The following is a 22,253-nucleotide window of genomic DNA, read 5'->3' on the forward strand; positions in this document are numbered from 1 at the left end:
ATTTCGGTGCGCGTCCGAAGCGAGAGCTTCTCTTTTCCTTTTTTCTCTTCGTGCGGCTGGCACAACATTGATTTCTCCGTGTTGCTCGAGTCCTAAAACCATGGATCATTATCGCAGCGTCAGTTGTGCCCCAGATTAATTTTTAATTGCACGCTGGCCTTTCTGCCGCGTGGGCTCTCGTACCATGAAACACTTGAGCCCAGGCAGAGGGGCCGGACAAACCATCGACTGAGGACTGTATGTGTAGCCAACTCGCGTGGTTGCATTAACGGTTTGGGAGGGTGACTGGTGTATTGGATTCCCTTGATAGTGCTTTCCTCTGAACTCCGTCGCTGGCTACTCAGATGAGTAGCCCCCTTGGTGATTTCTATCCGTGTAACATCTTGAATCCCTGGCCTGCGCCCAATGTACATTGCTCCCCGAACTGCCTCTGTGGTGCATTCGGCCATCAACTGCATCCTGTCACTCGTCTTCGCCCACCTTCTGGAGCTTACCCATCTCCCTTTTGGGGCCAGCGTCCCCAATGAGCCTCAACCTGTCTATGCGCACAGTCTCGGCCTCACCGTCGCCCTTCTGAACGTACAGAATGAGCGTGGTCGTCTTCTGGAACTTGACGAAGCGGAGAGGGATGTTTGCCGTGCCGTTGGAGTTCCAGTCTCCAGGACCGAGTTCGATGGCTTGCGTGGGCTCAGTGTCGTCGGCTTCGCCAAAATCCATGTTCTGTGGACGGTTGATGTACAGATGGACAACCCCCGGCCGGGCTGGGGCGTCATCTTCTCCGTCGGGAGGTAGTGATGTGATCTATGATAGCCTTCTTGTCAGCACTGAACCTAGCCTGCGATCATTGTGGGCTGGACCAACCTGTAGAGTGTGCAGCTTGATGGTCGACTGGAAAGGAATATAGAGTAGAAGTTGGTCGTCCGCACCGCTCTGGACAAAGTCCTTGGAGGAGCCCTTCTTGCTCTTGTCCAACCCACTCGGCGCTGAGCGCTCGAAGAGCACCTTGACTGGGCCGGCATCCTCATCTGCATTTAGAAGCTCGCAACCCCGTAGCTCAACCTGGTCCGTGATATCGCTGTAGCCCTTGGGGATCTCGGCGGGTTTCCAATCGGCCCCACTGCTGCCGGAACCCTCTCCAAGCGACTCGACCTCGGACGCGAGCTTCATCACTGCGGCTTTGAGCTGGGTGGGGTTCGCGCCCTGGATCCTGTCGTCCACCTTGCCATCACGGAAGATGAGGAACGTGGGGAGGGCGGATATGCTGTACTCGGCCGAGATCTCGCTGTTATTGTCGCTGTTGATCTTGACAAAGGTCACGGCACCTGGGCGGGAGAGGGACGCGGCGAGGGACTCGTAGACGGGAGCGATCTGCTTGCAAGGACCGCACCAGTCGGCATAGACTAGAGATCACGCAAATATCTGTCAGTGCGGCTCTCCAGAAGCACCGGGACTATGGCGGGGTATCGCTCAAGGCATCTTACAGTCGGCGACGACGATTTTGGAGCTCTTGAGTAGGTTGGTGAACTGCTCCTTGGAGCTGATGGAAACGAGTGCCTGAGACATGGTGGCACTTGTCTTGGTGCGAGGTTGTCTATCCGGCGAGAGGTGAATGTCGACTGGAACCTGGAGGGAGGTGGTGGATGACTCGGAGGTCGAATCAGAGGCACACCTTTAGTTTGGGGGAGCTTCGCAGGTGCTAAGGTGCGAAAATGAGGGGCATCGCTCTATCGGGGTTGGCGTCATTGTAGACTGCCTGGTCTTGCTTCTCTTTTCGACCATCGGCGAAATTATAACAAACATCCCAGTTCATCTCTACTTATCTATGGACATGCCGAGGCGAAAAAAATGTAGCAATGCCCGCGACTGATGTGCGAACCTCTAATGGTCACTCTGGGAGTCTGGAACTGACGGTCCTAGTACGGCTAGTTTGTTTCCTGGCTCAGCACGAACTCGATCGACGTGGGCATTTTTGAGATATGACTTTAGAAGTCTTGAGAACCTAGTCGCAAGCACGTTGGATTCTTCAAGGTGAGGAATATGGGATTATACTTCCCCTTCTCCTTCTTCTTCTTTTGTGAAAGACGACTGCATAAGTGTGTTTGGGGCAGGTAACGGTTTGCTGAGCTCTGTGTAACCGTGACACTGTGGGACCTGTATCGTGGCCGTGGCCCTAAAGGGGGGGGGAACACTGCTCTTTCTCCCCTTCTCTCTTTTGCTGTCTGGGACGGTTGAAGCGGGTTTATTGTTTACGGAAGTTTCTGAGCCGCCTTTCCGACCTGGAGTGTAACTTCCATGACAGGCGCTCTCCATATGATACATTATCCTGGAGAAGGTGGCCGCTGTTGTTGGGATAAGGAGCGGCCGTCAGTGGCTTGGTTTGTGCCTTTTCCTCATGTGTTGTCACATCTCTCAGCTTCCAAGGCACCCCAATGACCTACCTTTGTCCGATATCCTTTATCAAGACTACGCGAGATATTGTATACCCCTGTGTTCATCCTCTGCTTGCTATCTCCGCTTCACATATGATTCATACTTGTACCACAGCTACCTGGCCCATCTCCCGCGTTTGCCAACAGCGCCTCGCGCACAGTCTGCACGCTCAGGCACAGGCTACACGCATTGATGGCTCACTCTTCTCTCAGCACTAAATCATAACTACCCAGGGGCCTACTCCAACCGAAGACCTGAGTGATTGCTGAAACAGTCTTCGCAACGGCCGCCCGGCGTCTGGCGTCCGGTGGTTCACAGCTATGGACAATCCCCTCACGCACACGCTCAGCTGCAACTCTGTTTGCTTGTCGGGAAATGGGAGACATTCTGCAAACTACAAAAACTTGCTACTCGCCTGGATTGCTCAATCATTTTGTACGACAACTTAGGTCAACCCGCAGGACCTGCACTACCATGCGGCTGGGAGCGTCACTCGACGGTAAGACCACGAAGGGTCGCGCCTCTAAAAGGCGGGAGTCCCCTGCTTCTGGCGGGCAGAAGGGAATACTGGAAACCCTCTATAGGAAGGATCCAGAACTTGGTCTGAAACCTGCTTCGCCGCCCAAGATAAATCCGTGGACACGAAATATGAATTCTCACCAGACCGGATCGGGACCGCCCCCGAAAGACCCTGCGCTGCCAAAAGTTACCAAGGACAACGCAGACGACGAGGCCTCTAAGAAGAGCACTTACGAATCTTGTACCAGTAAGAAAAGTGACTCTCTGAGCTCAGGATCAGAAACCGTCAAAGCCGAAAATGATGATCAAGAAGGCATTGCTGTGGACCAAGCTCCCTTGCCGAGAACGTTTTCCGTGGGGAGCTCGACGCCTCATCCCACGGAAACTAACACGCATGAAAGCCGGGGGTCAGCCTTGGTGGGATCGCTTAATTCGAGAAGGGCGCTCTTGGCCGCCGCAACTCGTGCTGAAGAGAAGTACGAGGCGTTACCCCAGCATATCGGTTCGGAATACTGACAACCTCTAAGTCTTTGGAACAACCCCGTCGGTGCGGACGTCGTGGTCTGTGCTGGCACTTACAGATTCCTAGTCCACCGTGACATAATCACTAGATCTTCTGGCTGGTTCAGGGATAATCTTGCTCCTCCAAATCCCGTAAGCTCCCTTGGCCTTTGACATAAATAATCATGATCTCATGAGCTAACATCTAGAAGGACGGCTCACCAGTTACAATGACGCTGGAAAATGCTCCCGAGGCTGTCGGGTACTGCCTGAGATACATGTACACTCGTCGTAAGTCGGATGCACTCACAGCACTTGAGTGAGAGCTAAAAATGCGTAGGGATAGAGATTTGTGACAACGCCCATCCCCTGCACGAAGGCCATCTACCTCGCTGTGTGCTGGCTTATTGTTCAGCTGTCTTCCTCCGGGTCGATAGCATGGTTTTGCATGTTCTTCGCGTTCTCGAAAGAGCCACGGCTGAAATACCTGAGATTATACGGACGGGTTTTGTCGGGGAAGCTGACGTTGGGAATTTGAAAACTGACGCTGGCATTTTCATCCGACGCCACTTCCACGATGCCTTGGACCTGATATACAGTCAACGTAATCGGGGACTTATGCTACCTATAAGGATGGTGATGGCACGTCTCTTTGACATGGCTCTCTTGTGCTTGTTGACCCAACCACAGTTTGTGTCATCGTTGACCATGAACCCGTGGCAGCAATGGCTGCACCAGCTCTTGTACGACCAAAGCGCGTACCGGAAAATCCTGGAAGCGGGAGACACGGGAGATTCACTAGTGCCAGACGCAAGGGCTATCGAGGCACTCCTTGAAAATGAAGAGCTACGGGAGTGGGGGAGTATCATCATATAGAGAACCGAGTGCTGGAGATGGGGAGAAATGGTCTGAGCGAGGGAAGCGTATAATGAACCGGGTCGGAGTATTTTGCTTTTTATCTTCAGTGGATACCTATTCACTTGTTTAGAGCGAATGAATTGAGCGTAATTGATCTGGTATAGGGCTGGGATCGTGATGGACTCGGCCTGTGCTCTGGGATGCTTAAATACTAGCAGTGGCAAAAGTCGGGCCTTAGCGTTCCTCGGTGAGAAAGATTTAAAGTATACATTGGCGAGCCTGATTGCATTCTTGACATCGAAGTCTAACTGGTACATTATTGCTATGGCGCTCCAAAAATGATTCGCCCATCCTATATATTCGCTGTAGTCGTAACATCATTATACATGCGGGGGAACGGAGTGTATATACCCCAGGCAGAGAATAGACTGTACAGCCCACCCCTCATCTAGCGAGAATAATACCCCCGCGTGTGCTCCCTGTCCTCGATCCCGACCCTGATGTGGTGGTGGCTCTCGTCGTCCGCGGTGATGAGCCTCCTCTCCGGCTGGGGCTGGGGCGGCGGCGACGAGGGACGGTAACGCCGTGAGCCCTCGACGTACCGGTAGGTGTCGTACTTGGGCTCCACGCGGACGGGGTACGGCACGGGGACGAAGTGGTCGCGCTCGATGTAGACCTCCCTCTGGTAGTCGCGGGAGTGCGAGCGGGAGCGGGAGCGCGAGGGGGACTTGGTGCGGCGGGGCTTGCTCCGGTGGCGGCGCTTGGGGGGGATGGGGTCGACATCGACGGAGATGACGTCGATGGGCTCCGGTTCGGCCGGGGGAGGCGGCGGGCAGGGAGGCTCAAGGAGGGCGGGAGGAGGAGGAGGAGGAGGCGCTGGTGGCTGGATGATGAGAGGGGGCGCTGGCTCCGGAGGGGGAGGAGGAGGAGGGGAAGGGGGGATGAAGCGGGTGATGCGCCTGTGGGTGGTGGTGATGTCGGGCTCGGGGTGGGAGAGGTAGAGGCGTTTCTTGGTGCCTCGACGTTCGCGGGTTGCTGTGTGGAGGTTAGCATGGGAAGGATCGTGGGGAGTACTCGTAGTAGGTATATGGCGGGGACGAACACATGGTGAAGGTGACTTAGGTTTGCTCCGGGTGCTCTAGAAGATGGTGGCACGTGGAGGAGGGTCGTCTGTTAACTTTTTGGTGGAGTCTCCTACAAGTTGCCTGCACGGAGCACGGACGGATGGAAAAAGAGTGAAAGGGTGAGTTGATACTGATGGAGCGTTGGACGAGATTAAGAGTCCTGACGCCCAGGCCAAGGGTCAATCAGCTGGCCTTCGGAGAGGACGCGGTTGTACGAGGTGGGTATGACGTGAGCAAGGCGCATGAATCTTGATTCGGGGGATCTTGGGGTTGATGCTCTGGGGCTCTGGCTGGAGGGCAGGGAAGGTGAGCTTGGCGAGGCCGCCTGACCTACATGGAACTAACGCGGGGGCGCCGAATGATGGCTGCTGGGTGTCATGATTGGACTTGAGCGTCGCTGAGAGCCTGAGGGAGGCTCTGGCGGGCAAAACTGGCGAAGCGGGTGAAGGTGGGCTGTGTTGTTGGCGTTTTAGGTTCAAGAAATGGATTCAGGCTGTGCACATGGACGGCAGAGTTGCAAACAGCAAGTTGGCAAGAGGGAGGAGCGATCAGGGCGACAGTTCCTATGTTTGATGCCACCGGTCTAACGCTGGGAAAGCACTCCACTCCTAGTACTATTAGTTAGTACTGCAGCAGTGTAGGTAGGACTTTCCTTGTGCTTGGGAACTGGTGGGGTCGTGTCGTGGTCGCACAGGGCCAGCCTTTGCCGTATTACGACACTCTGGTGCCTCGAGCGTGATAACACTCGACGGGCCAATGACGATATCTTCACGGCTGCGATATATGGTCTTTTCAATATTTTGCGACTTTGGGACGTTTGCGAGGTTGGCTATATCGAGCTCTGCCTTCGAGATGTATATTCAAGTGCAGACCACGTGTTTCCGCGTCGCCCCTCGCCTCACTTTAGATTAAAAGATCTGTATCATTGGCCTATGAGGGAGAACCATAGCGCTTATACCGTCGACTTCCGGACTCGGCGGTTTCGATACTAATTTCTCCGCCTTCTATATGCCTCGGAACTACCGATGCTACCAGTAGTCAGGTCTTCTGTCACGATAGAAATGTCTCGAAATATATGTGATCGCGTTTCTATCTATATGGCTACCGGATGCCCAGCCTTCGAAAAGCTGGTTGGAAAATGAATGACTGGGAGACCCGATATATCGGGTTACGCCGACCACATCGATATGATTTGGCTCAAGCGGTGGCTCAAGGTCTTCCTCGATTATCCGGCCTGGAGCGTCTTACCATACATGATACCCGGCTGGCTGGTACTGGACCTCGGCCTTCTGTGCCGGGACTCTCAACTTAGAGAGTTCGGCCCCTGATACACTTAGCAATGCAATTTGGTCGGCCACAGCGGGTATACCTACATTAAGAGAGCTTTGGATAATTGGAATTTTCGACGAGTCTTTGCTCTGGCCTGGTCCAACGTGTGCTTTATCCGAGCCCTACTGGCAGAATCTGGAACGCTCGATGGTTCATTTTTACACAAGGCGGCCATCTGTCTGGGGGCTGCTATTTCCGGTGCCCCGACCAGTCACTAATAAGTGAACCCTCGGAGACAGAGGTGCCTCCGAGATATCAGCAGGCGCAACTCGATAACGGCAGATTTATTCAAGGTAGGGCCCCGTGGGGAGTGCGGTACCTCAGTCCCGGCACTCTGCTTGATGGGACAAGCTAGGATTATAAGTATCAGACATTTGGTGAGGATGTCCATCAAAGGCGAATTATATGGGATGCACTAATGGACTGGCACCCGAACCCCGACTTGCGAGCCTTCCTTGGCGAAATTGGGAAGGAGAAATAATATGGACCAGATCTGACGGAAACATTCGTGGACACTTGGAATACCACAGGCAAGGACTTGTTCATACAAGCAGGGCACGCAACATAGGTCTCGAACAGTACATCTATTTCAAGGCCAGCCTAAAATTCCCTTCTTCCTCTTCCCCTATTCATTTGAGTATACTCACGGGTATCAGTCAGGCCTGTCGACACATTGATGCATTTTCCTTGGCATGATCGTGGACTCGTGGTTGGCCTTTGACCTCTCACGACGGATGGCCTCCCGGCACGAAGGAAGGAAGAAAGAAAATGATGAGGCGAGATTATTTGATATCTTGAGCAGCAGCGTTCTCGTTGGCCTTCGCTAGCACGGTGCCGTAATGGGTCACGGCTTACGGCAACTCACGGCTTCGGCAGGGCCGGTGCCATGGTTCCGGAGCACCCGCTGGCACCGACCGGCAATCGCCCTGCATACGGCCTTATGTACGATCTCGGCCTCGGTCTCTTGGAAAGGTCGGGTTGCAACATGGCACCAATTGAGATGTCAAACCCGAGCGCTCGAATTAGTAGCACCTGCGTACGTACGTACGCGGTAGCGCAGATGCGCTGCCTGAAACCGTCTCGAGACTCTCACGATGGAAGACCCTACCTATGTTTCAGCCAAGTGAATTTGTGACATGCTGGGTGTCGCGTGACGGGCGAGCCAAGGCGAGCAAACTGTTCCAGAAACTGTTCCCGGCCCTCGTGACCTCATCTGTTCCTCGCCCTCGTTGTCGCTAAGCTGTGTGGATTGTGGTCGTGGATCGGCGCCGTAGCAATAGGGGTTTGCAGGTGACCCTGACAACCAAAGACAGACTGTCACACCGCCAGACCAGGCGGCTCACTGGCTCAGGGCCACCCGGGCCTGGCCATGTGGTCGTGAAGGCCTCCTATTATGGTGATTGGCTGCATGTCTAGATTCTCGACTCTGGCAGTCTTTTGCAGACGAACAGGTAGGTGTTCTAGTCGATGGGATGCCCCTTTCTTGAGATCGCCGCTCCAACCTTGAGTGGATGAGAGTTTGGCCGACGGAGAAGTGAGAATCGACATGACTCGGGTATACGTCGTACCTTAGCGTTCTCCTCAATCGAGGTACGGAAGTCTACTCCGCACGGAGTAGCTTGGTATCATATCTCATAGCCAGTGCTCCCGCTGCTAATTTCGTCGAGACATCTGGAGCTTGATAAGAGTAGCATCGCGCAACACGCAAATACAGGTTTCGTGGGATCAAGAATCGCGGCCAGGAATGGTAGGGGGTGATACTCGGTGATACGTACAGGAAGTGCATACTAACGTTAGTACCGGCTTTGGGTACTACTAGAGGTAGTATTCACGTCGTTTTGGCTCTGGCCGCACTGGGTCGGGTCATTGGTGCGAGGGCTGATTGGGGCGTCAAGGGCGCCATTCCAGTGGGACCCGGCAGCCCCGGCCGGGATCAATTTAATTACATAGTAACAGCAGCAGCAGCTTTTTGGACCTTGGAGTACCCAACTTACTGCTCGTACGAGTACCTGGTACAGAGCAACAAATAGTGGTAGTAGTATGGTCGTGTATCTTAACAGACGGGAATATCGCGTGGTTTGCCCTGGCTGGCAACGGTCTGCGAACTGGGGGCAACAGTGGTGTTCGTTTGGCGAGTGGCAGAAGTACGCCCAGGCCGTTGAAGCTTTGGTTGGCGACGAGCAGAGTTCAACGGGGTGGCTGAACGGCGTACGGATACGATGCAGAAACGTTTAATTCGTTTGGGCGTGTTACGTGACGTTAGGAGTAAGCCCGAGACAGACTCCAATTGACCCCTATGCACGAAGTATCCGTACTCCGTACGTATTGCTATGTGGTACGAGTACGTACCTGGCTGGGTAGGTGGCACCCATCTCGAAAATTTGGGGGTCGACCGTCGGCAGATGGCCGGGCAGGAGATGCAAGCCGCTGCTGCCCTGATCCTGGTCCCAGACTCTCAAGACTTCCAGTGACCGACCACTGACCTCCGACCACTGGCCACTGACCACTAACCACTGACCAGCGCCCAGTGCCCAGTTGTCAGCTCGCAGTTCCCAGCTTCCATTCAACAAGTTGCCAGGTTCACCTCTCTCGAACCTCCAGGCTCCGTCCCACGAGCCATTCCAGAGGACCACCACCGCTGACCCGCGAGCTGTCGGGCACCGTCTCCATACAGACCAAAAAGGGCCTCCCAGCGTCCCGCGGCGTCCCTCGTCCCCCCACAACACCGTCCGGACGAGTTGGAACTTGGAAGCCCCTGACGTACCGACTCCATACGGTATAATAATACGGATAATAATTACCACTCCCCATACCGATCACGTACCGATCACCCAGGGCCTACATGCGACCGACCATCCAGGGACCACCTAGCCACATATCAAGAGACCCTCAGCGGCCTTGCGGTCCAGGCTAGCCACCGGCCCAGCCCAGGCGACGGGCGAGGCGAGAGCACCATCATGTCGCATCTTGCGCATCGCAATGCCCCGGCCTCGTCGACCCAAGACGATAGCCACTCCTACGAGGACGACAGCCCGACCGCTGGCCACCCCGTCCACGCCCCCGGCTCTCCGAATGCCGCCTATTCCGGCCATAGGTAAGATTGCCCACTGTCCTCCCTCGGCTATCCATCCTCCTCTCCGTATCCGCCCTGCCCTGTGCCTCTTTGTCTCCTTGTCCTCCACAACCCGTGGACGGCAGCACCTTTGCCGTGGGACCGTCGTACTGTTCCAAGTTGCTCGACATTGGCTAACGTACCTTGCCCTTGTACTAGAGCGCAACAACGCCCGATACCCAGCCCATTGGCGGCGAGCAACAGCAGAGGTCTGGCGACACCGACGAGCACAAGTCCTCGGCTGGAAAACCACACCCCACAACAGCAGCGCAACCGACCCCCAAAACCTCGCCAGGCAAACGGGGCACGCTCAGCGACCGTCGAGCAGACGACATTCTATAGCGACTCATCAAGTGGCCCTAGCCCGGAGCCGCAAAGCCCAAGGTTCGTAGCTGGCTTCCCGCTGCCTCTGCCTCTGCCTATGTCTGGGAGACACCTGGCGACTACCTATGCTAATTCTGACCTGATTCAGACTCTCCTCGCCTATCGCCCCCGATGAGACCCGCAGCGTCTCCGACCCGCTGACCTCGAAATCTTCGAAAGGCCTCCCCAAGACTTCGAACCCGGCCATGTCTGGTCCGGCAGTGGCAGCCCAAGATCTGGCATCAGAACTGCCTCGAAAATCATCTGTCGATTCTGCCATAGCGTCCCTGTCGTCCAAGGCGGCCTCTCAGAATGGCACCCTCGGAGCTTCTGATCTGGCTAGCCTTATCAGGAAGGCCGGCGGCCCAGAGGCACTGATCCAGAGCCTGCTGAAGGACAAGAACTCACAGGCACAGCAAAACAGCCAACTCTGGCGCCTAGTCGACAAGCAGCGGGCCATGATTCTCGGTCTCAACAAGGACTTGGAAAGGGCTTTGAAGGACAAGGAGAAGTATAGGACAAAACTCAAAGATATCATGGCCAACCCGGCCGTGTCAAAGGCGGCCGGTGTTGAACCAGGAAGGAAGGATTCCCAGACTCTCTCGGGCCCCGGCCTTCCGCGGATCGACGTGGATACGAGGGCCATGGGGGCGGACTCCCCTACTTTTGAGTCGGATAGCACGAAGCACTCCCCGATCGATACTGTTCTTGCTCCCTACCCGGTTACGCCGCCGCCAAGCCACTTCACAGACCAAACAGGCTCAACAGTGGCTGCTGTGGATCATTCCCAGACAATGCCGAAGCCGCAGGAATACGCTCACCGAAAATACGACCATGAGGCGGAAGCCAGGGCTGCAGAAAAAGCCCAGAGGGAGAAGCAGGACGAGAAACTCCGGGATTTTCATTTTAACTCGACGTTACCTCCATCTCGCAGCTTGCGTTCTGAGCCGCCAAAGGGCCCTCCGCCGAAACCTCCTATACGACCGCCGCCAAGCGTGTCGGTTGTCGAGGCGAGCCCCCGTCCTGGCGAGGAATTCTCAAGCTTCCCTGCCCCGCCTCGCAAAGCACCCCCAGCACCTTTGCAACTCAGGCAAGAAACAGGGGACCTGGGACAGGAGGAAGACACGGACTCGGAATTGGATGAAATACTGGAAGTTCCAGGGCTGGCATCCAAGCGAGGCCGCCGGCGGACAAGAGCTGAAGACGACAGGGATCGCGAGATTCGGGCCTGGAAGGAGGCGGAGGCGCGAAGCGCGTCCAAGAAGAGCAACAGCGGGGGCAAACCTAACTCACCTCCAGCCATCGCCCTGCCCGCGAGCCCCCGCGGGACTCCACAGGGGATACAGTCGGAGGGCGGGGCGGCCTCGCTCGATGCTGTGCTCCAAGGCGGCGAGCGCAGAGATATCAGCTCTGGACTGATGAGTCCTGGGCTTCCGGCAAGTCCGCGACCTATGAATATGAAGGCACCGCTGCATTCACCGCCCCTCTCCCCGAGAACGATGGGGTCATTCCCTGCTGCGCCCCTAGCACCTCGACCCCCTCGCCAACCGATCCCTCTGCCCCCAAATACTCCTCTGGCCACACCGGCCCCTGGCACAGGGGATGCCATGTCCAACAAGTCGCAGCATGCCGGACCTGGAGCAGTGGTTGAACATGCTCCACCCTCTACCAGCTCGAACAAGAACCGGGATAGCCCCGCTGAACGGACAAAAATCTATACGGGCCTTGTCACTGATGAGTTCCCCGAGCTTCTCCTCCCCCCAAACGCCTTACCATCTATCGCGATCCAGGTGGCGTCGTCGCGTATGAAACCTTCGCGGGCAAGTCTCATCTCCCTTACACAGTTGGAGGAGGACCCGGTATTCACACTGGCCATCATTTCACGCTCAGACGGCGGCGAGCTCTGGCGGGTGGAGAAGGATTCCGCATCGCTGGCTAAGCTCGACCACCGGATGAAGCAATGCGCTGCATTCACCACACTCGCACCAGACCGCAATCTCTTCACCGGACACGCCCCCGCCAAGGTCGATGCTCGCCGGGTAGCGTTGGAGCAGTACATGGATGAGGTCCTGAACACTCCCCTGGACATGACGACGGCTCTCGAACTGTGCAAATACCTCTCTACCAATACGCTACCACCTAATGCTGATGAGATTGGGGGATCGAGCGGCGGCGGCGAGGGGAGCGCCCATATGATCGGCCCGGATGGACGGCCCATCCGCAGCGGCTATCTGACCAAGAGAGGCAAGAACTTTGGTGGATGGAAGTCGAGATTCTTCCTCCTTGACGGACCTCTGCTCAAGTACTACGAGACTCCTGGCGGTGCCCACCTGGGCACCATCAAGCTCCAGAACTCGCAGATCGGCAAGCAGTCCCAGAGCAACGATAACCACTCGCCCACTCAGGCTTCCCATGGAGAAGACCTGGAGAGCCAGTATCGCCATGCGTTCCTTATTCTGGAACCCAAGAAGAAGGACTCGAGCAGCCATGTCAAGCACGCGCTGTGCGCCGAGAGTGACAGAGAGCGAGACCTCTGGGTAGACGCTCTTTTGCAGTGGACTGACCATCGCGAACCTGACGATGACGAGGCTCCGCCGAATGCCAAGGGCAATGGGCAAGCAAAGGGGGGATCTGGGCGCCATGGCGGTGGGAAGCCGAAGAAGGCCAGCGCTGGCCAGGCCAAATCTAACCACCAAGCATCGGACTCGGACACGCTTGTCGGCGTGAGGTATGATTCAACGCAGGCGGGCGAAGCGCCGCACAGCACAACCTCGGGCCGGCCGAAGACGTCGGGTGGACCCGGGGATCACCACTCCAATGCTGGAGGTGGCGATGCCACGGGCGCGCAGGCGAAGCTGATATCAGGGCCCAAGGACCCTCAGCCGATAGCCGACTCGGCGGCGTGGGGGAACAAGACCAACCTGGCCGCGCCATCCTACGAAGAAAAGAAGGCACGGAAGCGGAGCTTCTTCGGCTTCGGGCCCAAGACGCGGTCCAACTCGGACGGGCAGGACTCGATCCCTCCCGTGGGCGACTTGTCCAGCTCAACCCCGCCGCCGGGAGGACACCCAATGCGGCAGGTATTCGGAGCTCAGCTGGCAGAGGCGGTACGATTCAACCCTCCAAAGGATGTGCAGGTTCCCCTGCCGTCAGTCGTGTACCGCTGTATCGAGTATCTCGACTTCAAGGACGCTGTGTTCGAGGAGGGCATCTTCCGGCTGAGCGGGTCCAACAACGTGATTAGGCAGCTGCGGGAACGTTTCAATAATGAAGGAGATGTCAACCTGGTCAAGGACGACCAGTTCCTCGACATGCACGCGGTTGCGTCGCTGCTGAAGCTCTACCTGCGAGAGCTGCCGACGACTATCCTGACGAGAGACCTGCACGCGGATTTCGTGGCGACGATCGAGATGCAAGACCGTGAGGAGAAGCTGGCGGTTCTTCAGGAGCTCGCGCAGAAGCTACCTCTGGCGAATGCCACGCTGCTCAAGTACCTGATTTCGTTCCTGATCAGGATCATCAACAACTCGGACCGCAACAAGATGACGGCGCGTAATGTGGGCATTGTCTTCTCGCCGACGCTCACGATCCCGGCACCGGTGTTTGCGGTGCTCTTGCAGAACTATGAGGCCATCTTTGGCATTGCGCCCGAGGACTACGAGCTGCCCACGGGGCAGACAGGATCTGATGGTCGGGGTCAGGTTCAGGGGCAGGGCCAATATGAGGCGTCGGGGCGGTTTGATCCGCCGCTGGTGAGGCCATCGACGTCGTCTGGGACTTCATCTCCGCATCGGCAGCCGCGGATCGACTCGATGCGTGACTATCAGAGATCGACACCGACACCTCCGCCGCTGTCGAATCTGAACCCTGCACGGGGGTCGCCAACGCCACCGTTGACGCAGCAGCCATATTACTCGCAGGGGCAGCGTGCCGGGTACGAGAGCGGGCCCGGGTCGCCGCCGCAGCATGACGGGTACCACCTATACCCATCGAGCCGTGGACAGCACGGGTACGACCGGGGGCAGCAGCAGCAGCAGCATCAGCAAGGTTACGAGGACAGCGGTAGCAGCGGGTTCCCGCTGCAAGAGCCGCCCTATGGGGGTTCGGGCAACAGATCGCGGCGCGAGAGCTCCATGTACATGGGACTTCAGCATCAAGGGTCCAAGAGCCGTCTCCGCGAGGAGACGCGGTACTGATGGACGACGCTGGCTATGGATGTTTGGAGGGCACATTTTCTATTCTTTTCTTCCCAACTTGTTGTTGTTCTTGTTGTTCTTGTTGTTGTTTTGTCTTGTTCTACAGGGCCACCACCATGATACCATTTTCCTTTGCACCTATTGGCATAGTACACATTATCATGAAGATTGATGAGCGGGATGTCGGGGAATTTTTCTCTATATTTTCTGGATTGCTTGGAGGGCATTGAGGCGAGAGCAGAATAGCGCAGGCCGCGGCGCCAGGCGTAGTTGGCTGTGTAATATTAAGACATATATCTGATGGGCTTTTGTTGCAAGCTGAAGACTGTGATGGCTGTGAGGCTGCATGTACGGAGTACGAGTACCTACTTATACTTACATAGGCACCCATGTACGTACTCATGTACACTTTGAGTGCTTGCAGTATCGCTGAGTCAGCAGCTCGGCACCGGCATCTCGGCGCCAGCAAGCACCGCGATGATGCCCCACGAGAGCTTGGCATCTTGGATAACGCCCGATTTGCCGATCTCGACTCTGGGCTTTTCGACAAACTTGGATATCGCTTCTGCGCCCCTCGTCGGACCGCAATGGACCTGGATCCACGCCTTCGACCTGGAGGCGGGCTGTCGCGAAACGGCATCTCGTCGGCCGAGTCCATCGCATCGTCGCCCTCGTCTGCTGGCGCCCACGACTCGTCTGCCCACCAGCAGCAGGACACTCCCGAAGCCTCCGACGCCCCCGAGAACCCCGAGAACCCCGATCCCAAGCGCCCACGGGCCTGCGAGGCCTGCAGAGGGCTCAAGGTGCGCTGCGACCCGGACCCGGAGGATGATCATGGGCCCTGCAGGCGCTGTCGCAAGGCCGGTCGTCGCTGTGTTGTCACAGCCCCGACCCGCAAGAGGCAGAAGAAGACGGACAGCCGTGTCTCGGAGCTAGAGAAGAAGATTGACGCCCTGACGGCTAGTCTGCAGGCCAGGGGTGCCGCCGCCGCCGCCGCCGCCGCTGCTGGTGGTAATGGGTACTCGGCGGGCATGGCGAACCCCGGTGGAGGCGAGGGGGAGGCACCGGTCAGGCAGTCGATGGGCGAGGCCATGGACCGCGAGAGGTCTCAGAGGATGGGCCCCCCGGAAAGGACGACTCTGAGCTCGCCGTCTCTGACAAGACGAGACCATCCTACGCCGTTCCAGCCCGCCATGGGTGCTGCGGCTGGAATGAAGCGCAAGGCGTCGGATATGAGGTCGACCATAGACGAGGAGCGTCAGGGCTCGCCAATTCACACCTCGTCACCGTTGTCACCCTGGGTCCGCCCCGGCCAGGGAGATATCGTCGACCGAGGCATGCTCTCCATGGACCAGGCTGCCGACCTGTTAGTCCGCTACACCGACCGTATGGTGCCGCACTTCCCTGCCGTCATCTTCCCTCCCAGCCTGACAGCGTTAGAGTTGCGCCGCTCCAAGCCGCTCCTCTTCCTCGCCGTCATGGCCGCCTCTTCAGGCGAGATCCCTCCCCTGCAGATGGCCCTGCAGCGTGAGCTCATGGTGTCTCTTGCTGAGAAGGTCTTCCTCTCGGGCGAGAAGAACCTCGAGATCGTCCAGGCCCTCCTCGTCGCCGTCATCTGGTACTGGCCGCCCGAGCACTTTGAGGAGCTCAAGTTCTACCAGCTCGTCCATACCGCTGCCGTCATGGCCATCGACATCGGTCTGGGCAAGAAGGCACCGCCACGCCGCGCTGGTCCCGGCCTGGTGAACTGGCACTCGAACCCCTTGCGCCGCCATGGGCCTCCCGATCCCACCACTATCGAGTCCCGACGCACGTGGCTGGGGTGCTACTTTCTGACTTGCAACACCTCCATCGCCCTGCACCGCCCCAACCTTGTGCGCTGGACCACCTTCATGTCCGAGTCCATTGGCATTCTCGAGGTGTCCCCGGACGCCGCCCCCACGGACAAGTACCTTTGCCACCTGGCCCAGCAGCACCGCCTGGGCGAGGACATTGGTGGCCAGTTCTCCCTTGACGATCCCACAAACTTGGTCGACATTAACGACCCGAGGACCCAGTATGCCCTGAGGGGCCTGGAGAGGGACCTCGAAAAGCTCAGGAGCGCGCCCCCAGAGGACGTCACAGGCCGTACGTTGATTTTAGCCCCTGGAGATACACAACCTACAATCATTCCTTGCTGACTTTGCTTCTCAGCGACCCTCGAGATAGGCTACAACATGATCAACCTGTACATGCACGAGGTGGCACTGCACACGAAGGCAGCTGCTGAACTGATCCGCCCACCCTTCAACGCGGACAACTTCAAGGACGGAAGGGTGTACTCGGCGCCCCTTTCACCCGCCCACATCAGCGCCATCTCGGCCTGTCTCAGCTCCGTCGACGGCATCTTCACCACCTTCTTGACCATGGACGTCGCCGAGATCCGCTGCCTGCCCGTCTACAACTTTGTCCGCGTCGCCTACGCCGTCGTCATCCTCCTCAAGCTCTACTTCTCCGCCTCGGGGCCGGACTCCGAGCTCGGCAAGGTCATCGACAAGAGCAACCTCCGCGTCGAGCACTACCTCCACGCCCTCATCGACAAGTTCTGCCGCGCCGCCGCCGACGAACGCAGCCGGCCTGCTGCCAAGTTCCTCGTCGTCCTGGCCATGCTCAAGACCTGGTTCACCCAGCACGAGAGGCAGGATGGCAGCAAGGACAGGGGCAGTGGTGATGCGCCGAGCTCACACCAACGACAGCAGCCACCACCGCCAACACCAACACCACAGCCGCCCAACACTCCCCTGCAACTTCTCTCCGAAGTCGCTGCCGGCAGCGATATTAACGGCACTTCCCACGCCAGCGGCGCTCGTGCTGCCTTCTCCACCCTCTCCCACATCCGCCAACCCCCCCAGCCCTTCTTCCACGACACAGCGTCGCCTTCCCCCAGCACACCCTCCCAGAGCCATCAGCAGCAGCAGCAGCAGCACCAGCCCCAGCATCATCAACAGCTAACCCCCTTCTCCGAAACCCCCGCCTCCTGGCCGACGCCCCACCAACAGCACCAACAGCACCAACAGCACCACCACCAGCAACAGCAACAGCTACCTCACATCCCCATGGACATGACCCTCATGAGCTCAGGCCCTCCAGGCCCCGACTTCTCCGGCACCGGCTTCGTGCCCGACGGCCAGGAGGACGGCGCGCGCATCATCCTCTCCGACGCGTGGTTCAGCGACGTGTTCGAGGGCCTCCACAGCATGCAGGACCCCAACACCATGTTTCCATTTTGAGAGGAGAAAGGGAGGGGGTGGAGGGGTGGAGGGTCCCCTATACTGTACGTGTTGTTATACCTACCTACATGGCATGCGTGTGTTTCTACATGACGAATGCGACGAAATGATTTCAAGTGTTTCGAGCGGAAAACGCCCGGCGTTGGGGAGCGGAACCTTTCTTACTACTACTATGTACTTGTTGGCACTCATATAGACGGAGCATATTCCCATGGTCAATTGATCATACTATCATGTTGTACAGCCTCTTTTGTTGCAGATGGCATGGTGGATGGATGGAGATATACCACATGAGGCCGGAAAGGGTCAGGCTGGCTGTGGCTGGCCTTGGGCGTGTTCCAAAGAGAAGGCGGATGACGTTTTGAGTTTGCGTGGCTGGTACTGACTGGTACGAATAGCGAGTACGCGCAAACTCAAGTCACATCACTAAACCATGTCCCCTCGCACAGTAATAATAAAAATTCAATCGCTGTTCTTGCGTGTCATGTTTGCCCAATTTCGTCTGCTTGTCTGTCTCTGGTCAAGCAACAACGCCAACGCCAGCAAAGTCCCTCAACCCCTGAGCCAGATTGCAAACTCTCCCTTCCCAGGCTCCCCTCCCGCTAGTCTTGACAACTTGATGGGCCCCCTTGGTTATGTGGCCCGTTGTTGCATCTCCCCCCGTTCTCGTACATCTTCATCTTGGCCCGACCCGGTCGCGGCTGGCGCAGCCAGCCAACATAGGTACATTGTAAAGCACAAAACGCCACCGCTCGCTGACCCTCGCTCGTCGTCAACATCGTCCATCCGCTGACTGAATAATCCCATTGTCCCCATCTTTTCCGTGTGCCGTGCCGAATTCCTTTTGCCGGAGTGATATTTTCACCCATAGACACCGTGGATTGGATCACATTGAGTAGAAATGACAAGAGTGTCCGAAAAGAAGAAGAAAGAAGAAACATTCCAACTCAAACCCCGTCGTAAACCGCAGACGTGGTGAGGATAGATAACGCCGTTGTGGCGAACCTGAGACGCCTGAAACTCAGCAGCAGGATGCGAGTATGTATGTACCCGTACATCATCGCACAGGTTGCCGAGGGGCCGACCGTAGGAGACGGCCCTGTGGTTAATCAGTCCATGTAAAAATCGCCCTTGAGAATTCGCTCTTGGAACGCATCTGGCTTCGGCCTCTCCTGAGGAGGCGGCTTGACCGCAGGAGTCTGCACCGGGGGCTGCGGCATGTCGGAGACAGACTTGGCGCGGTCATGGTGGGGTGCTGCAGCCCGTGGAGGAGAGCTCGCCATGGAGAAGGAGGGGCGTGCCCCTCCAGCGACGTTGCTTTCGGCGCGAGACCTAAGCTGCTCGGACCAGTTGAAGCCCTGCTGGTCTGGGCGAGAGGCATTGTCAGAAGGGTATCTTGGATGCTTGATATTGCTTGCCTGCGGGATGGATGACGCGGCCATGCCAACGCTTGCTCGGCGACCGGCGAGGGCAGCAGAGACGCTGACACCCTGCGCCTGGCCCACAGAGCCTCTGTGCTGGCTGTGTCTGCGGGTGGGTTGAGCGGGAGGAGGGGAGGTTGGGTTATTACCATTACCAGGACTGCCACCAGGGCGATATCCTCTCATGGCAGTGCCGCCAAAGCTCATGCGACGAGCGAAGGGCACGGCGGGGGCGGTTCTGGCGCTGTCCTCGTCCTCGATGGCATTCTCGTCAATGGACTCGGAGCCATTGGAGTTGGTGGACATGCTTCCTCGACGAATGCCGAGGGCAGAGGCGCTGCTTGGGGATGTGCCGGAGAGGCCGATAGTCGTGACTGAGAGACGACGACGCTGAGGGTCGGTGACAGCAGGGTTTGCCTGGCCGGGGAATGGAGGACCAGTGTTGCTGCCTGGAGGCCCTCGCTGGAAGAGGTTGGAGAGGGCAGCCTGTGTGATGGAGCTGCGGCGGTTGCGGGGATTAGTGTCGCCATTGGCACCACCGTGGGAACCGTCTGTGGACATGGTTGCTGCGTCGAAGGCCGAAACGCGGGGACGCGAGAATGCGAGAATGCGAGAATGCGAGGAGTTGTTGGAAGTGTTGTTGTCGGGTTCAAGAGAGGTCAGCTAGTCGACAGAGAAGTGGTCGATTGCTCCCTTGGATGCCCGTAGCGGGAGACGCATCAAGGTTGGCGCAGGTACGTTGACGACGTCGGCCGGTGTGAAGATGGGGTTGGATGGGTGCGTAGGTTCGAAGGCGGCAGCTGGGGTGGCACGTGGGTTTTATAGGATGTCGGCAAAAGCGTTGAGTGATGTAAGGCGGCGAGTGGTGGGGGAGGGGGACCGGTTGTCAGGAATAATATAGTACGGGCACTATTACTCGTACTAGAGCAGGTCGGGTATTGCGGCAGGTGGAATGCGAGCGAGGATGAGAAGGAGAGGCGAGGAGAGGCGAGGAGAGGAGAGGATGCAAGGTCCTTGAGGTGGTAGAGCTGGCAACTAGTAGTAAGGGTTGCTTAGGTGGGTTGGATGGTGGAGGTATTGACATGCAGCACCACCCCAGGGCCAGCAACCTGTCGCGCGATGCCGAGTTCGTAGAGGTGTGCAGGTCCAAAGCGCCAAGGTGAGGTGTGCAGCAGAGCGGAGCAGAAGACAGGCTGCTTGGTGTGTCGGAGGTGCGGTCCCTCGTACCACTTGTTGCTGGTGGTGGTGCCACTACAGGAAATGCCCACCGAAATCGCTGGTGTGGTGCTGGTGCGAAGTTGGGGCACGCTTGATTGACTGATGAGGATGCCAGGCGGGCGCTGGGAGGGATCGAACAGATCAGCAAGCGGTCAAGATCTCTCAGACAACGTAAAGGGAAACTGGTCTTGCTGGTGTCCCGGCTGCAACGCGGTGAGGCAGCGCAGAGCGCGGTACAGTTTTGGTAGTGAAACTCTGATCTATGGTGTCTGACGATCAGAGAGTCCAGGGCACTCCCAGGATCCCCCCAGTCCATGAGTGGGAGGCGGGGGCCACAAGGCGGAGTCGCGGACGGGCCACGGCTTGACGGCAGCGGCGGACCCTGAAGTCAATGCTGGCTGGTGCTCCACTGTGAGGCGGTATGTAACGTACGCTGGAGGGACGGATTGGCAGAGGAATTGAAAACGCGGCCGATCAGGGAAACGAGGGGCGACTCTGCGTGTGACGGAACGATCGTCGGCTCCCTCGCCTGGGCAAATCTGCGAATGCTTGGACGAATGTGTCGAGATTGGAAGCCCTGAACAGTCCCAGGGCGAAGCTTTTTGGGACAAGTGGACAGTGGGCAGTGGGCAGTGGGCCAGCGGTGACGTCGAGCCGATGCCGGGCGATCGACCAGGGTGGGGTTGGCGCCTCTACTCCTGCCCTGCCGTGCACTCAGCTTGGCCTCATGGCTCCTTCTTAGTTACGTGCCTTGCGTTCCTGACATGGAGGTCTGGCCAATGTGCATTTCTTCGCCTCAATGGAATTGCCAAGTCTTGCAGGATCACAGCGTCACGTATTGAGGCAGGCCTCAGCGAGATTAGACCTCCGGTGTAGAGATGGATCGTGTTTACTTGAGGTTGTACCTAGCGCCGGTGGTTGTACAATGGAGGACTGGCAGGGGGGAAGGGTCTTGACCCCCCCAAGGTTCTTTTTGCTTCTTTCACAGGGCTCCTGAAACTCGCCGTCGTTCCTTCTTCTTAATAGTGAGAGTACACCCATGTGGCAACAGTAACGCACCGCGGGCGACCAGCCCGGGTTTACGGGGTTGCAGTTGCCGTTGTAATGCAGGCAGTGTGCAGTCTGGGGTTCTCCACCACCCACCACGGCAAGACGCCTCAGCGGCTGGCAGCATAGCTGGTACGTACCTGTAATATATCGTTTGCGGGGTAATCCTAATGCCAATATGCTCTTTGAACGAACCTTGACATCGTCGATATGGCCCATCTTGCACCTGACTGGCCTGTATCCCACCCTGCTTCTGGCTTCTTCCAGCACGCCACCAGAACAAACAGCTCCCGGCGCCGCCGCTCGTGCATTAGCACATGCTTTCGCTCGCCCTTCGCATGCTTCGTGCGTACGTACGAAGCACGCACCACCCACGTCGTCATGTCTCCGTGTCGATCTCTTGTTGCAAGAACCCGGAGCCAGATGCCATCTGGCCATGGACCCCGACGACCCCCCCCCCCCCCCCCTTCTCTTCATCCAGTACACGTTCTGCCCCCAACTTGGGACAGATAACCTTGGCTGCCCAGTCTTGCATCGTCTTGCATCGTTTTTGGGAGATGGCTCTCCCACGCTGAACCCTTTCAATCAACGAATAGTTGGCCACACACACCTCCATGTAAGGTTGATGGTGGCTTGGACAAGCCACGAAGAGCGAGGGGAAACACAAGAGGCACGGCAAGGAGTTTCCTCACTGTCCGTCCCTCTTTCCCCGCCCTGACCTGTGCCGCCATGAAGCGATGACAATTCAATCGTGAGAGCTTAGATACCACTACCAGTAGTAGTAAACGTAGATAAGTAGCTGCTCCACCCGGAAGCCGTCCAATGTACTGCACCCCACAAGCCGTGCGTTCAGAGCCATTCAGACC

General features: G+C 57.5%; 5 protein-coding genes across 5 annotated transcripts; 2 read left to right on the forward strand and 3 right to left on the reverse strand.

Moving 5' to 3' along the window:
• Window positions 1–462: 462 nt before the first annotated feature.
• Window positions 463–1,563, reverse strand: txl1 (PITH domain-containing protein; the record flags this gene model as incomplete). The annotated part of the gene is made up of 3 exons (XM_083190016.1): window positions 463–801; window positions 862–1,400; window positions 1,482–1,563. 3 exons carry the CDS (start codon window positions 1,561–1,563, stop codon window positions 463–465), a joined length of 960 nt encoding a protein of 319 aa, XP_083053875.1.
• A 3,193-nt stretch (window positions 1,564–4,756) lies between these two features.
• Window positions 4,757–5,414, reverse strand: ACO1O0_000518 (uncharacterized protein; the record flags this gene model as incomplete). Its single annotated transcript, XM_083190017.1, has 2 exons — window positions 4,757–5,343; window positions 5,411–5,414. The coding sequence occupies 2 exons, from the start codon at window positions 5,412–5,414 to the stop codon at window positions 4,757–4,759; spliced, it is 591 nt and encodes a 196-aa protein (XP_083053876.1).
• Window positions 5,415–9,718: 4,304 nt separating this feature from the next.
• BEM3 (GTPase-activating protein BEM3) lies at window positions 9,719–14,432 on the forward strand (the record flags this gene model as incomplete). The annotated part of the gene is made up of 2 exons (XM_083190018.1): window positions 9,719–9,855; window positions 10,346–14,432. 2 exons carry the CDS (start codon window positions 9,719–9,721, stop codon window positions 14,430–14,432), a joined length of 4,224 nt encoding a protein of 1,407 aa, XP_083053877.1.
• A 330-nt stretch (window positions 14,433–14,762) lies between these two features.
• On the forward strand, window positions 14,763–17,701 carry ACO1O0_000520 (Zn(II)2Cys6 transcription factor; the record flags this gene model as incomplete). Its single annotated transcript, XM_083190019.1, has 3 exons — window positions 14,763–14,768; window positions 14,816–16,559; window positions 16,626–17,701. 3 exons carry the CDS (start codon window positions 14,763–14,765, stop codon window positions 17,699–17,701), a joined length of 2,826 nt encoding a protein of 941 aa, XP_083053878.1.
• Window positions 17,702–18,810: 1,109 nt separating this feature from the next.
• ACO1O0_000521 (uncharacterized protein) lies at window positions 18,811–19,683 on the reverse strand (the record flags this gene model as incomplete). Its single annotated transcript, XM_083190020.1, has 1 exon — window positions 18,811–19,683. The coding sequence occupies one exon, from the start codon at window positions 19,681–19,683 to the stop codon at window positions 18,811–18,813; it is 873 nt and encodes a 290-aa protein (XP_083053879.1).
• Between the last annotated feature and the right edge of the window lie 2,570 nt (window positions 19,684–22,253).

The sequence above is a fragment of the Amphichorda felina genome, assembly GCF_050947745.1.
Source record: "Amphichorda felina strain 45539 chromosome Unknown scaffold_1, whole genome shotgun sequence".
In the NCBI taxonomy this organism is placed as follows: domain Eukaryota; kingdom Fungi; phylum Ascomycota; class Sordariomycetes; order Hypocreales; family Bionectriaceae; genus Amphichorda; species Amphichorda felina.